The 15,538-nt window shown below is 59.8% G+C and overlaps 1 protein-coding gene across 1 annotated transcript; it reads right to left on the bottom strand.

Moving 5' to 3' along the window:
• Positions 1-1,745: 1,745 nt before the first annotated feature.
• On the bottom strand, positions 1,746-9,631 carry ECHS1 (enoyl-CoA hydratase, short chain 1). The gene is made up of 8 exons (XM_041743554.1): positions 9,480-9,631; positions 7,377-7,574; positions 6,864-6,991; positions 6,112-6,211; positions 4,973-5,077; positions 4,402-4,521; positions 2,772-2,839; positions 1,746-1,899 (listed from the first exon to the last, which is right to left on the bottom strand). The coding sequence occupies exons 1-8, from the start codon at positions 9,565-9,567 to the stop codon at positions 1,834-1,836; spliced, it is 873 nt and encodes a 290-aa protein (XP_041599488.1). The 5' UTR covers positions 9,568-9,631; the 3' UTR covers positions 1,746-1,833.
• Between the last annotated feature and the right edge of the window lie 5,907 nt (positions 9,632-15,538).

Raw genomic sequence — 15,538 nt, 5'->3', positions numbered from 1 at the left:
GCCACTCCTGGGAAGGTTTTATACACCAGACAACAAAGCCACACCAAAACCTGATGAGAATCAAGGTGCCCGTTTTACTGCTGGGCCCTGGGGAGCCCTGCTGGCCGAGGGAGCCAGCTGGGAGCCAGCCTGGGATCTAGCAGGGCCGGGAACACAGGGCCTTGGGCTGGCCCCGCTGGGCATGATGGGACCAGGAGCAGTGCAGGGAACGGGGAGGGAAGGCCAGCAGGCCATGCACCTCGGCCACCCAGGCGGCATAGGTGAGAAGGCGAGGATTCGGCTCTAAAAACAAATCAGAATCCCAAACAACATGGAGCCAGAGGTCCATTAAGTCCGAGGGGGTGGAGCTTCCATATGGGGCTGTGGCCCTCGGGACAGTCCTGCTCAGGGTTGTCAGCAAAGCCTTCTGTCTCCCGCAGCAAATGGCACTGAGCCTCATGGCCGTCCTGCTGGGCACCAGGGCACACCCGATGCCTTGGAGACTGTGCATCCCAGGGTCTGCCCTGGCTCTGATCCAGGTCTCGGCATTTAAGCAAACACCCTGGGGGCCCCCTGGGTGGCTCAGCAGTTGAGTGTTGCCTTTGGTTCAGGGCTTGACCCCAGAGTCCTGGGATCAAATCCCACGACGGGCTCCCCGCATGGAGCCTGTTTCTCCCTCTGCCTGTGTCTCTGCCTCTCTCTCTCTCTCTGTATCTCTCATGAATAAATAAAATCTTTAAATTAAAAAAAAAAAAAAGGAAGGGGGATCCCTGGGTGGCTCAGCGGTTCAGCACCTGCCTTTGGCCTGGGGCGCGATTCTGGAGTCCCGGGATCGGGTCTCGCATCGGGCTCCCTGCATGCAGCCTGCTTCTCCCTCTGCCTGTGTCTCTGCCTCTCTCTCTATCATAAATGAATAAATCTTTAAAAAAAAAAGGAAAAAGGTAAAAGAAATGCGGATGCGCAATTCTGTTTTCATAAAAAGAGCACTGAGCCATGTCGGTGTATGCAGGTGCGTGTGTGTGCATGTGTGTGCACAGAAGCACCTAGAAAGCTACGTTCCAGTTAACGGCGGTTACCCTGGGAGTGTGCCGGGTGACTTACTTTCTGGACTTCCCTTCCGTTTGACCGTTGTCACACAATGACAAAAGTCTGAAGAGCGACGTGGCGTCTGCTCACGAGGAGAGGCACAGCGTGATTTCCGTCCGCTGCGTGCCGGCGGCGCCCTCCTCCGAGTGTCACATTCAGGGGCTGCGAAGCTGCACAGCGGCCGGGGAACGCGCGTCCATCTCAACACGGCAGGCTGTACGGAGTGAGTCTGGCATCGAAAGATCTCAGTCCCTGGGTCAAGTAAAAACTGACACACACCACTGAGGGCTCACCAGCAGGACTTTTTTTAGGGTCATTTATTTGACAGAGAGAGAGAGAGAGCTCAAGTGTGCACACGAGTGTGGGGAGGAGCAGACAGAGAGTCTGAAGCCGACTCCCCACCAAGCAGGGAGCCCGATGCAGGGCTCAGCCCCACGACCTTGAGATCATGACCTGGGCTCAGTGCCGGCCACGTAACCGACTGCGCCGCCCAAGCTCCCCTCGTGAGACTTTGTGTGTGTGTGTGTGTGTGTGTGTGTGTGTGAGAGAGAGAGAGAGAATTTTTGATTAAGAATCTGCTCAGTCAGAATGAGAAGAGGCCCCAGACACGGAGTCTCAGGACGGCCCCCACTCAGGAGAGCGAGAGCCCCTGCGTCAGAGAGACCACGCCGCCTACAGGGCCCTTTACTAGAGAATTTATTTGCTCCTAAGACCGTCAGACCATAATTTCTGTCTTCAAGTCGAGGCTTGGGGCGGAGGCGGCGGCGCTCACTGGTCTTTGAAGCTGGCCTTTCTCTTTTCCACGAACGCGGTCATCCCTTCCTTCCGGTCTTCCTGGTGGGAGAAGGAAAATAGGCAGAGATGGGCGCTCCCGGTTTCCTATGGGCGGAGGCGCGGGCTCGGCCCGTTTCTGGGTTTGCTCTCGGTCTGCTGGGCTCCTCTGACAGATTCCCAGGGTGGGGAGGGTCCTGCCCCGGGACCGCCTGCGCACCTGCGCACGGCCTGAACCCCGGGCACCGGAGCCCCCAGGGGTGATCGTCCAAGAACCACCGCTTCGTGTGTCAAACTCTCACCCAGGGAACCTCAGACGCACCTGTTTGGGCCGTTCACTAATTCGCCCCTGGGTTTAGTGGCGGTCCGCGTGGAGGACCATCCTGAGCACCACGGAGCAGGGCACAGGTGTGCAAGCCCTAGCCCTACACCTTCCCTGCGCGCACGCACGAGCGTGCACGTGGTCACACACACACCTTCACTTCCTCGAGGGCCACGGCCGTTTCCAAGCTCCCATAAAACACACCTGCCTAGGACGCTAATCGTGGCAGGTGGGTTTCAATGCCTGTTACAAGAACTGCCTCTCGCTCACTGTCAAATCCTGCAGGACACTGTTCTGAAGCCTCAGAACGCAGCATTAGATACATTCCAACTCCACGCCAGGTCGTTGGAACGATCTAGAAAATTACGGCAGATGGATTGCCTTTAAATACAGGAGGCTGCCGTTTAAGGGCCCGATTCCTGATTCCTGAGACCTTGGTCAAGGATGTAACGCTTCATACGTTGGGCAGTTATGTGCTAATTGTGCTCGTGGGCAGGATGCATCCGATCCAGCTGCGGGGCGGCAGACAACTCGTTTACCGCAGCCCTACGGGGACCTCCCCGGCGCGCTCTCTGGCGGGGCCCCGCGTCCGTCCACCCCGACGCTCACTCACAGTAGCGAAAGTCGCGTAGAAGAGCTTCTTCTCCAGCCTGTTTCCCTCCGTTAGTGTCATTTCAAAAGCTGAAAAGAAATCCCTTAGGTTATGACCCAGGGGCAGATGTGGGAACAGACAACTCTTCATGGGGACAGGAAACACTCCCCACTGACCCAATCAACCTCGATTTTGTCGTGATATCGTGACCTACACGGTCGCCTACGAACACCCCCCCGCCCCCTGCCCCCGGCTTCCCGCCAGCGGCCCCACAGGAGAGGAACAAGGAATGGAGTCAAGAGTGCGACGGCCAACTCTGTGCAAGCACAAGAGGACTGGGGGGCCAAGAGACTCACATACAACTTATTATTTTTTAAAATGTTATGTTGAGAGAAACCGTGAGCGTGTACGAGCAGGCGCAGGGGCAGCGCGAGGGGCACAGTCACAAGCAGACCCCCGCTGAGCATGGAGCTGGAGCCGGAGCTCGGCCCCCCGACCTGACATCACGACCTGAGCCAGGAGTCAGATGCTCTGTGGGCTGAGCCACCAGGTGCCCCCCCGGAATTACATATATTTTTAAAAGCATTAAAAAATGAGAATGAAGGGGCAGCCTGAGGGGCTCAGCGGTTTAGCGCCGCCTTTAGCCCAGGGCGTGATCCTGGAGACCTGAGATCGAGTCCTGTGTCAGGCTCCCTGCATGGAGCCTGCTTCTTCCTCTGCCTGAGTCTCTGCTTCTCTGTGTGTCTCTCATGAATAAATAAATAAAATTAAAAAAAAAATGAGAATGAAGGATGAAAACCGTAAAAAACGCTGTGCCATAACAGAGTCCTGGGCGGGCAGGGCACCGTGGCCCCGGGAAGGCGAGGTGGTATCCCTGGCTGAGCACCTGGACGGACAGCAGGCGCCTGGACAGCACAAGCAGCAGGGGCCGCCTCCGCGTGAGCTAAGTGCTCATCCTGTGGGGGACGCGTCACCCACGGCGGCTCAGCCAAGGCCAGCAGCCCAGGGGGCCCGCCCGCCACCCTGCAGAGGAGCCGCAGACCCGAGCATCCGGCTCACAGCCCCCCGGCCCCCTCAGCCCCCCCGCTCGCGGCCCCCCAGCAGGCAGTGGCGAGCAAGCCGGCAGCTGACCCCAGTGCCGAGGACAGAAGGCTCCGTGAAGACACAAGGATGCTCAGTGGGGCAGAGCTGCCCTGCCGGTAGGGCGGATGGAGAGTCCGGGGCAACAAGGAGCAGCCTGGACTGTCCGCAGTCACCCGGGTGTCCCGTGAGCCTGTGCCACCCGCCAGGCTGCCCCACGGCAGGCACAGCCGTTGGCCGAGGACAGGGTATCGTCCGCCGGGTCCCGGGACGTGCACTGGGTTTCCCGGGAGCCCGGCTGGCTTTCCTTCAGGGACCGTCCTGGCCTCCCGGCCATTTCCGGGCACCCCTGCACCCCTGTCCCTCTGCCCCGCAGGCTGGCTCCTTCCCTGGGTCCTGATACCAAGGACGCTCGGAACATTTCAGGACAACGTGTGACACAGCAAACAAAACCCAGGACTCCACCAAGAGCCAGAACCCCACCATCAAGAGTCCAGGGCCAGTTAGGACGCGAATCTGGACTCCCGGCTGTGGGGCTCCTGTGCCATCGGGCCCTCGGAGCTTCTCCTACCTGCGTTCACGGACTCCTTGGCCATTGCTGTTACGATCTTAGAATTGCTGGCAATTTTCTCCGCACACCGGATGGCTTCTTCGACCAAGGTCTCCACGGGAAAAATTTTGCTCACGAGACCTAAAACACACAGGCGGGCGCCAAGTGGAAGCAGCACTGGCAGTGCCCGAGTCACAGTGCGGCTCTAGAGCTGGGGCTGTGCGGTGCTAACAAGGGGCCGCAGAGTCCCCGAGTGGGGCCACCAGGCTCCTACAGACACATCAACAGGGAGGAAGGGCGGTCAGCCAGGGGCGGGGAAAGGGTGTGTGGGCGGAGGGTCTTGGGGATCCCCCACTGCTGACCCGGGGGGGGGGGGGGGGAACCAGGATGGTTTTATCAGGACTCTAAGCACACGTCTACTTTAGCTGCTCTCGCATCTGTGCCGTGTCCCAAGTAAAACACAGTCAGCTGTCCCCTGGGTTCTCAGGACACCCGAGATCACTGTGCTCGTCGCCCGTGGGTGCAGCCCCCCACCCCTGCCTCCACTCGGCTCCCCGTGAGGGTGGCTCTGTGGGGTGGCCCTGGCCCGCACCTGCTTGCTTGGCGTCCTGGGCAGAGATCCGGTCACCGGTGAGGACCATCTCCATGGCCAGCGACTTTCCAACAGCGCGGGTCAGTCTCTGGGTGCCCCCTGCACCTGCAGAGGTAGACGGCCACAGGTCACAGTCGGCTCCCGGCCAGCGCACGCCAAGATGACACGGACACACCTGCAGCCAGCTCCGAGGGGCGGGAGGGGCCCGCTGGGTGGGGCAGGCGGGCAGCAAGGAGGCAGCCCACGAAACCTCAGGGTGGCTCCTTTCCACAGGGGGGCTGGCATATCGGGGCCCTGCAGCTCAGAGCCTGGCCCGGCCCAGCCTGGGGGGCAGCAAGGGCTCTGCCCCCCGGCCGCCCTGGGCGTGGCCTGTCCCCGAGCTCCCGTCCTTGCTGCCCCCGCCTCCTGCGGACCCGACGCCCTGTGGCAGGAACACCAGCGGTCTGTCCCGTCATCTGCCCCACGGTGAAGCCTGGGCCGCCCCGTGAGCCAAGGGACCACCTGAGGGGGACCCACAATCCAACAGACCCAGGCGCTGCCTCAAGGAGGAGACCGTGGGCACGGACGGGAAGAGCCCAGCACCCAGCAGAGCTCACGCAGGGCTTTGCTCACCCTCAGCCGACCCCAGACGCCCCTCCTGACCTCACCGTGCTCAGCAGATGTCCTGGGCCCCGGGCTCCACATGCAGGCCAGAGACCCAGGGGCCAGAAGCCTGGAGTCCTCATCAGTGGCCCCATTTGCCCACAGCTCCCCTCACCCACCTCATGGGGATGGGATTCCCTGCTCTGCAGAACCCCAGGTTACCAGCAGGAATCACTGCAGTCGTAATGCAGTGGGTGGCCCAGCCCTTCCCAACAGCGTCTGATAAGGGACCGGGCGGTCATCAGGGAGCCCGTGCAGCCCCGAGGCCCCGGGGCCACTCTCGGAGCGCTGTGTCCCCTGCGGCTTAGTGTGCTGGTCAGCTCAATGGGCAGAGGGCACAGCCAGGTGGCCGCCTGGCCGGCGCTCAGGGGACAGCCCAGGTCCCTCGCCAGGTGCAAGCTGCAGACTTCTGTCTATTACCGGAAACGCCCAAAAGCTCCCGAGGCTCCAGAGAATGGACCTGGAGACCTTACGCCAGAGACGTCGTCACTCTTTACCTGGGATGGTTCCTAGCAGGATCTCCGGCTGTGCAAACTGGGCTTTCTCTCCAGCATAAATAATGTCACACATCATAGCGAGTTCACAGCCGCCACCAAGCTGCAAAACACGAGGGCCCGCCAGGCGCCAGTCAGAAATTCAGTCCATTTGCTTACTTGAATTTGCAGTTAAGATGGACACGGCCCAGAGCGTAGCCGAGATTAGCACGGAGACACGAGGTGAGTTAGCCACGAGGGCCGACGCTGGCGCTTCCCTCTGTGAAGCGCCCACGGCACACTCTTTGAGCTCTGGGGTCCCGCGGTCTCTGCCGGGCTGTGGGGCTCGACGGCAGCCAGAGTCCGTGAACCAGCAGGCACCACTGTGGTCCAGTGAACCTGACGGGCTGGCCTCGCCTCACCCACACGGAGCTTCATGAAAGGATCAGGAGCTGAGCTGCCCTCGGCTTCGCTACCATCGACCCAGGGCCTCTGAGGGTCCACGCGCCCAGAGACCCTGACGCCACACAGAGCTCTCGATGGCAGCAGAAGAGGTGAGCCTGCGGGTGCGGCGGCCTACAGCCTAGCGGAGGGGAGATGTTCCCAGGAGTCACGGAGGCTGTGGGGAGGGGCTTTCCCAACAACGGAGTGGGAAGCCAGCAGCGGGACAGCTGCCACGAAAGCTGTGCCACAGCGCGTCCTCCCTGCACTTCCGGGGTTTGCAGTGACACTCGGCAGGAGCGGCGTGCGGAGAGGGGACTTGGTCTGACACTCACAGCGTAGCCGTTGACGGCAGCTATGACCGGCTTCTTGACCCGGGCAAGTTGGTCCCAGTGGCTCAAGAACTTGCTCGAGTAACAGTCCTGGAACGTTTGGTTCTGCATTTCCTTGATATCGGCTCCAGCTGGAGAGAGGAAAGGAGGTCCCGGTTACCAGAGAGCAGAGACCCCGCTGCAGCTGCACCCCCGGCCCGCAGGGAGCCACGAGTGTGCAGTGTGTAGGCTCCGGGGGCCGCTGGGAACGGCCACCTGCACGGAGCCAGACAGCGGGGACAGCAGGACAGGGCCTGGACTCGGACGGCGAGGCTCATTCACCAGGCACGGACTGAGCGTCAAGGACCCGAATCCTCTGGACGCACTGACTTTGCTGGCACAGCACACACGTTAGATGGGCAGAGCGGCTCTCCGAGCGGGACCGGCTCCGTTTACACTTCGTGTTTACACCCCAGGCTGCTCACGCCGCCGCCCGCCCCTCGCACGCCTGGGACCAGCGCCCCGCTGCCCACGCACCTGCAAACGCCTTCTCCCCGCCCGTGAGGACGATGGCCCCCACGGCCGGGTCCTCCTCGAAGGCCTCCAGGGCCTGGTTGAGCTCCGTCATCAGCCCGTTGCAGAGCGCGTTGAGTGCTTTGGGGCGGTTCAGCTGGATCAACCCCACGTTGCTGTTCTTCCCCTTCTTCTCCGTGATGATGTACTGGAAGTCAGCACCTGGGGGAGGAAAGCATTTCCACCCGCGTAGGCATCAGAGCAGCGGAACTGACCCGTCAGCAGTCAGAGTGACCCCCACCGGTCCCCTGCCCAGTCCTCGGGGAGCAGCACACAGCTCTCTGCCTCGTGGGTGGCCTTTGCCCCAGCACCTACTTCCACACAAATCTGAGCACGTCTACCCTGTGACTCAGCAGGAACGAGGGACGGAGACATAGGTTCCTTCCCCCTGGGAGGAATGGCAGCTGGGGGAGAGGACGGAGTGGGAGGCGCACGCCGCTGAAGGGTGACTGCCGCGGCCCGGACAGGAGGGGTGACCTGCGAGGCCGCAGGTGGGTGTCTGCCCGGTGGCCTGAGGAGCACAGCGCCCCCCTGGGGGTCTGGTGGGGAGGAACTCAGCAGAAGGGCTAAGCAGGCGCGCTCCGCAGCCCAGGAAACGATTGCTGCCCGCAGGTCAGGACCCACAAAGCAGCTCATCACAGGAACTGAGGGTAACGCCAACATGCCCTGGTAGCCGGGCAGCGAGTGGGTGCCTGGGTGAGGGAAGGAGCTGCAGGGACACCCCTCCCCCAGCTCAGGGAGGGCCGAGTCCCCAAGGAGCACTGCGGCCCCGGCCTGAGGGCTGAGTGGACGGTCGGGCCAGCTGGGGCAGGGAGAGTCTGAACAGACTCGGGAACAGCAGCAGGTGGGAGGGACGCGCTGCGCACAGAGCACAGGACCTCTGCCAGCTCCCAGGCCCCACCTGCACCGCCTCCGTCAGTCCCGTAAATCCTGCAGGATTTTACCAACAACCAAACTGAAACGACCAGAGCACTTGGTCCTAGCACTTGGTTGTGAGCCCCCCAGAGCTTGGCAGAGTGAGGCAGCAGGTGCTGGCAGGGGTGCCCAGCGGGACAGCAGAGGGGCGGGGCGGGCCCTGGGAGGAGCTGGGGCACTGATGGGCTCGGAGTGGAGGAGGGCGAGGTGGGGGGGGGTAGAGCAGGAGTGAGGTCCAGGGGTCTGGCTGGAGGAGGGGTGAGGTCAGGGGTCTGGCAGGCAGAGGGTTGAGGTCTGGGGGTTGGGGTGGAGGAGGGGTGAGGTTGGGGGTCCGGCTGGAGGAGGGTAGTGTGAGGTAGGGGGGGTCGGGGTGGGAGGAGGGGTGAGGTCCGGGGGTCGGGGGGAGGAGGGGTGAGGTCCGGGGGTCGGGGCGGAGGAGGGGTGAGGAGGGGTGAGGTCGGGGGTCCGACAGGAGGAGGGGTGAGGTCGGGGGTCGGGGTGGAGGAGGGGTGAGGTCCGGGGGTAGGGGCGGAGGAGGGGTGAGGTCCGGGGGTCGGGGTGGAGGAGGGGTGAGGTCGGGGGTCCGGCCAGGGGGAGGGGTGAGGTGGGGGGGGTCCTGCCGGTGGAGGGGTGAGGTCGGGGGTAGGGGTGGAGGAGGGGTGAGGTCGGGGGTCGGGCCGGGGGAGGGGTGAGGTGGGGGGGGTCCTGCCGGTGGAGGGGTGAGGTCGGGCGGTCGGGGTGGAGGAGGGGTGAGTTCGGGGGTCCGGCCGGGGGAGGGGTGAGGTCCGGGGGTAGGGGCGGAGGAGGGGTGAGGTCGGGGGTCCGGCCGGGGGAGGGGTGAGGTGGGGGGGGGTCCTGCCGGTGGAGGGGTGAGGTCCGGGGGTCGGGGTGGAGGAGGGGTGAGGTCGGGGGTCCGGCCGGAGGAGGGGTGAGGTGGGGGGGGTCCTGCCGGTGGAGGGGTGAGGTCGGGGGTAGGGGTGGAGGAGGGGTGAGGTCGGGGGTCCGGCCGGGGGAGGGGTGAGGTGGGGGGGGTCCTGCCGGTGGAGGGGTGAGGTCGGGGGGTCGGGGTGGAGGAGGGGTGAGGTCGGGGGTCCGGCCCGGGGAGGGGTGAGGTCTGGTGTCAGCGCCCCGCGGCCTCAGCCCCCCGCTCACCAGAGGCGAAGCGGCGCAGGGCGGCGCAGCGGGGCTGGGGGCGCAGCGGGCCGCGGACGAGGGGCAGCAGGACGCGCAGGGCAGCCATGGCTCCGCGAGGACAGCTAGCCCGCCCCGCCCCGCCCCGCCCCGCGGAGCCGCCCCCGGCAGCGCCAGTCAGGGCCCGGCCCGCCTCCGGGCTGGCGTCGCGAGAAGGCGCAGGTATCGCGAGACCAGGGGGCGGTGGAAGGGGGCGCGGCGACGTGGGTGCGGGGCGGGGCCGGAAGGGGGCGGGGCGGGGCGGGAGCGGAAGGGGCGGGGCGGGGTCGGGGCCTCTGACTCCCCGCTGGCCCCGCGGGCCTGCGGCGCCTCCCCTGACCTCGGGTCTCTGCCCCAAGCCCCGGGCTCGTTCCCCCACTTCCCGGGCGGCCCTGCGGGCTGGAGGCGGGGCGGGAGCCGGACGTCGGGGCGCTGCTCGCGGCACGCGGAGCCCGCGACGCCCCGGCCGCGCTCCCCGCCGCGGAGGTGTGCGGGGGAATCCGGGGCTGGTGACCCAGGTCGCCCCTCCCCTGCGCCCTGGGCCTGTGGGCCTGGCCCGTGCAGTGGCGCGGACGCCCGTGACTCCAGGCCGTGGGCAGTTTAATTAAAGGAAGATCAATTAAAAAAAGAAAGGGAAGATCGATTTTAACGACGGTTTAGTCTTGGCGATGACACTGAAGCGTGGAGACCGGATCACCAGGCCCCGTCCGGCTGGTGCACCCGTGCACGCGGGAGACAGCCCCTCTAGTAATGAAAAGTGAATCCCACGCTTTTAAATAATAAAATTCAAGCCAGAGTCGAACACTCAGCAACGTGTGTCTCCAGGTTGAGGGTCGAAGGAAGAAACACCCCCGGCCTGTGCTAAAGGGTGTGGGTGAGGGCTGGGGCCTGGGGTCCGGGCGGCGGCAGAGAAATGTATTTGCATTGACCTTCAAAATAAAATTGGCTTATCTTACCAGCAAAACTGGGTTTATTCAGGAAAAGCAGAGAATTGCAATTAAGGACATGCAAGCTCTAGGAGAACCGGGGCCAGTGCAGCGGAGCAGGCGGGCCTGGGAGGGGTTGCTCTGACCTCCACTGGACACCAGCAGGAGGTCAAGCTGGGTTGCAGGGGGGTCTGGGTCCTGTGGACCTGGCAATGTTCACCTTTCCTGTTGGGGCCTGCAGTTGGCTCCTTTTTCTTTTCTTTTCTTTTCTTTTTTTCTTTCTGCAGTTGGCTCCTGTTGAGGATTCTTCCCTTGGGGTCTGTCATTCACAGATCTGTAATCAGCAGGGAGTGCTGGCGCTCCCCTTTTGGCCTCCCCACTCCATTTTGGTCAGGTTTCCCTTTCTTAATTTCCATATCTATACATCTGTATTTAGGTAAATTGGGCTTCAGCAAAATTAAGAACTTTTGTGTTTCAAAGGATAGCATGAAGAAGGTGAAAAGACAACGCACAGAATGGAAGGAAAGCTTTACAAATCGTATCTGGTAAGGGTGTTCTATCTAGAATATATAAAGAACACTTTATAACCCCGTTAAATAAAAGACAAACCATTAAGAAGTGGGCAAAAGAGGGGAGCCTGGCTGGCTCAGTTGGAAGGACATGCTGCTCTTGATCTCAGGGTACTGAGCTTGAGCCCCGTGTTGGGTATAGAGATTAAAAAAAAAAAAACTTAAAAAAAATGGGCAAAGGACTGAACAGAAATTTCTCCAGTAAAGATACACAAATGGGGGGCAGCCCGGGTGGCTCAGGGGTTAAGCATCTGCCTTTGGCCCAGGGCGTGACCCTGGAGACCGGGGATTGAGTCCCACGTCCGCTCCCTGCATGGAGCCTGCTTCTCCCTCTGCCTGTGTCTCCACCTCTCTCTGTGTCTCTCATGAATAAATAAAATCTTAAAAAAAAAAAAAAAGATACACAAGTGGCCAATGCACACACACAAAGGTGCTCGATATCATCAGTCACTAGGGCAATGCAAATCAAAACCACAATGAGATACCGCTTGGTACATAGTAGAGTGGCTATCACCAAAAAGACAGTAAGTATTGGCGAGAATGTGGAGAAATGGGAAGCCTTATTTATCGCTGGTAGGAATGTAAAATGATGCAGTCACTTTGATAAGATAATCTGGCAGTTCTTCGAAAGGTTAAACAGCGTGACCACGTGACCCAGCAGTGCCATCCCTAGGTATGTACCCAAGGGAAATGAAAACACGGCTCTACACGAAAACATGTTCATGAGTGTTCATAGCAGCATCCTTCACCATAGTCAAAACAGTGGGAAAAGCCCAGATGTCTATCAGCGTGAATGGATGAGCAAAATGTGGGGTGTCTGTACGATGGATGCGCTATAATGGATTCAAATACACAATGTTGTTTGGCAATAAAAAGAAATGAGGTGTGCTGGTTCATGCTACGCGGGTGAACCATGAAGCCATGCTGAGCGCAAGAAGCCGCACTGAAGGCTGCATTCTACTGTTGAGCCCACTTCTGTGAATGTCCAGATGGACAAATCCACAGACACAGAAAATTGCCAGGGGCTGCAGAGGGGGCGTGGGGTACTGCTAAAGAGCGAGAGGTCACTTTTCGGAGTGATGAAATATTCTAGCCTGGGTTGTGCTGATGGATTCACAACATACTGTAAACCAGTGATCTGTGCACTTTAAGTCGGTGAAATGTACGGCATGTGAGATGTAATCAGTAAAGCTATTTACAAAACCCAGAAAACCTGGTTTCCTTAAGCCACACGGGCAATGACACTGAGTAGTTGCAGCCTTGATGGCCTCAGGCGACCCTCCGGTATCACCGGAGAGCATCATCAAAACCAGGCATGTCCTGCCTGTGTTGGAGCCACTGCCGGTGGTCTCAGACACCACCGAGGAGTCCAGTGCTGGTCGTGGCCGTGCCAGTTTTGTTTCCAAGAATGTGGGACAGCGATGACAGACCCAGCTACAGGCCAGTGTTGGTTGCAGCTATGGTTTGATTTAGGCGGTGGTGTCACAGTGAAGGGACACAAGCAGTATGAAATGTCCTCTCCTACACCCTGGGGTGCTAAGGTGCTCCCTCCCCCAGGTGTCAGACTCCCTGGTTGTTGTTGTTGTTTTTTTTTAAGATTTTATTTATTTATTCATGAGAGACACAAAGAGAGAGAGAGAGAGAGGCAGAGACACAGGCAGAGGGAGAAGCAGGCTCCATACAGGGAGCCCCGATGTGGGGCTCGATCCTGGGTCTCTAGGATCACAACCCAAGCCGAAGGCAGGCGCTCAACTGCTAAGCCCCCCAGGTGTCCCATCTCTGCAACCCCTTATGATCCTGATCCTACCAGTGTCGACCGATGAAACAGGTAGAGTTGAAATAAAACAAAAGCATTATTTGGGGTCTCAGAATTGCAATTTAGGGAGCAGAGATTTGGGTTGCAACAAAAGTCAAGGTTTTTTATTTTTATTTATTTTTATTTTTATTTTTTAAAGACCAAAGGGAATGCTTGTATGCAGCGTTTACTAAGAATTTTGACTGGTGTTGGTGATAGGAAACTTTTGTCCGCTCACTATAAGTGACCGCGAGGGCTATCACTCTCACTAAGTTCAGGCAGTCCTGGTTTGGCCCAGTTCAAAGTTCATGGTTTCGTCCAGTGCGGGTGTGAATAGGCCAGGCCCGTCTCCTTAATGGCCTCCCGGCTCCATTTGAAAACTCCTTGACATACGTGACTCCATTCCATTTTATCTTTTGCACCAGGAAGAGGCTGGCTGGTGGAGAGAAGATGATGGGCCAGGAGGAGAAAGGCAGAACTGGAAATCTTCCAGGCTGTCCCAACTCATGGGATACCAGACAGCGTGCTAACCCTCTAGATGGCCTCACGATCATTACCATATAATTATAATAACGGAAAACACCCACTGGTGCCCTGACAGATCCAGCTGTGCCCAGTTAAGGGAAAAAAGAGGTGGCAGTCTGATTCTAGCAGAACTTCCCCCGCTTCCCTAAAAAACCTCCTAGTCAGCTTGCTTACCAGCCTTTTTTTACCCTAACCCCATATAACCCCGACCATGAGACCTAATATGGAAGAAGGTGCCTCTGGAGCGTGATGTCCCCTTCTCCATTCTCTGGTCATCGAATACGTTGCCGGCTTGCTATGATCCTGTTGGGCTATTTGGCGAGCAGTATTGAGTAGGAAGAGAAATGGCCACTTTGGGTGGCTCAGGCTCTGCCACCAGCTTGATATCAGGGGTCACCACGGGCCTCACCCTGGGCCTACCTGTGAGAGACCCAGAGACCAGTGGCCACTTTACCAAGTTTGGGACCTCAGAGTACCTTTAATCTGCGGGCTGAAGTGTCCCCACTGGTAGACCAGACGTCTGAGACATTGACTGCAGCCCAGTGACCCTGCTCAGTTGAGCCCTGGGGATCCAGATGGAGGAGGAAGCCCCCCAAACCAGCAGTGTTGCTTCAAGTGCCACAGTGGGGGAGGGTTGAGTTTCCCCCAAAGAGAGAGCTGTTCCTCTCAGCAAACAGGTGACACTAGGGTCAGGGTGACTGCACCCCAAACACATTGGACTCATCAGATCGCCTGGGATGTCAGGCTGAGTGATAAGACCAGGGGCCAGGTGGTCAGCTCTGTGAACTGGTCCTGGGCCCAGTGCTGCAGCCTGCTTCTGGTCCCCAGGACCTCTGGTTTCCTCCTGGGCTTTGTGTCACCCCGTTGGCCTCCCCCCCCCCCCCCCCCGCAGCCTTGCAGCAGTTGGGTGTGCCTTCTGACCCAGGGTGCATCTTCCTAGAGTACTGTCGTCTGTGCAGCTGGGATGCGCGCCGGGGTGTGGGGGGTGGTGTACCAGCTGTCAGCGACCCTGTCCAGGAGCAGGGATGGGGTACAGAGGAAGGAGAACAGGGGCGGCCCAGGGGCGTCCACCCAGCAAGCGGCCGCACAAAAGCTGCTCTCCACCGATGCGGTCCCCAGGGCAGCAGGCCGCTCCTGCAGTCGCTCATGGGCGCCTTGACCTGCTTGGTTGCCTGTGTGACGGAAACTGCTGGGTGACAGGAGGGGTCACCCTGTGGTCTGGGCGCTCTGCTTCCCGCCTATGGCAGCGACTCTCCCAGCAGCATTCTTGTAAAGTGCCTGCGTCCTTCGTACCTACGTTTCATTGAGTCACATACGTACATTTGTTCCTATGTCCACTTTCTGAGTTCCGCGGCGGCTGGGATTTGTCTCTTATTCTGGGATGAGCCCTCAGCACCTCCAATTATCTGAATAGGTCTTCTCATGTTTAAGAAGCTGTTAGACTGGGGCCCCTGGGTGGCTCAGCGGTTGTCTACCTCTGGCTCAGGGCGTGACCCCGGGGTCCTGGGATCGAGTCCCACATTGGGATCCCTGCCTGGAGCCTGCTTCTCCCTCTGCCTGTGTCTCTGCCTCTCTCTCTCTGTGTCTCTCATGGATAAATAAATAAATCTTTAAAACAAAAAAGAGAGAGAGAGAGAGAAGCTGTTAGAATCCAGGCAGTGGCCCTGGGGCCATCCTGGCAGCGGCCTGGACGCCTGTTTTTGCACAGAGGGATTCCAGAAGGAGAGACAGTTGGGGGTGAGTCTCTGGTACCCAGAATGCTGACCACCCCCCAATCCTATCCACTCTTCGGTTTCAAAAATACTGGCAAGTAGACCTGTACGCTGCAGGAAGGACACTGGAGGACTCTTTAAAAAAAATTTTTTTTTAATTTTATTTATTTATGATAGGCACACAGTGAGAGAGAGAGAAGCAGAGACATAGGCAGAGGGAGAAGCAGGCTCCATGCACCGGGAGCCCGACGTGGGATTCGATCCCGGGTCTCCAGGATCGCGCCCCAGGCCAAAGGCAGGCGCCAAACCGCTGCGCCACCCAGGGATCCCGACACTGGAGGACTCTTACTGGGGAGCCTGGGCAGCCCAGCAGGAGGACTCAGGGGATCTGGGGGGGGGGAGGTTGCCCAGTTAACAGCCCCCCCGACCCCCGAACTCCCCAGTGTCAAGCTCTCATTAGATGAGTCCCGCTTACGGACCTGGTATTTCCAAACACCCCTCTGGCCTGTTCCTC

This window comes from Vulpes lagopus, chromosome 2, assembly GCF_018345385.1.
Source record: "Vulpes lagopus strain Blue_001 chromosome 2, ASM1834538v1, whole genome shotgun sequence".
Lineage (NCBI taxonomy): Eukaryota > Metazoa > Chordata > Mammalia > Carnivora > Canidae > Vulpes > Vulpes lagopus.
The sequence above is the reverse complement of the archived record's forward strand: the minus strand, read 5'-3'. Positions and strand labels throughout refer to the sequence as shown.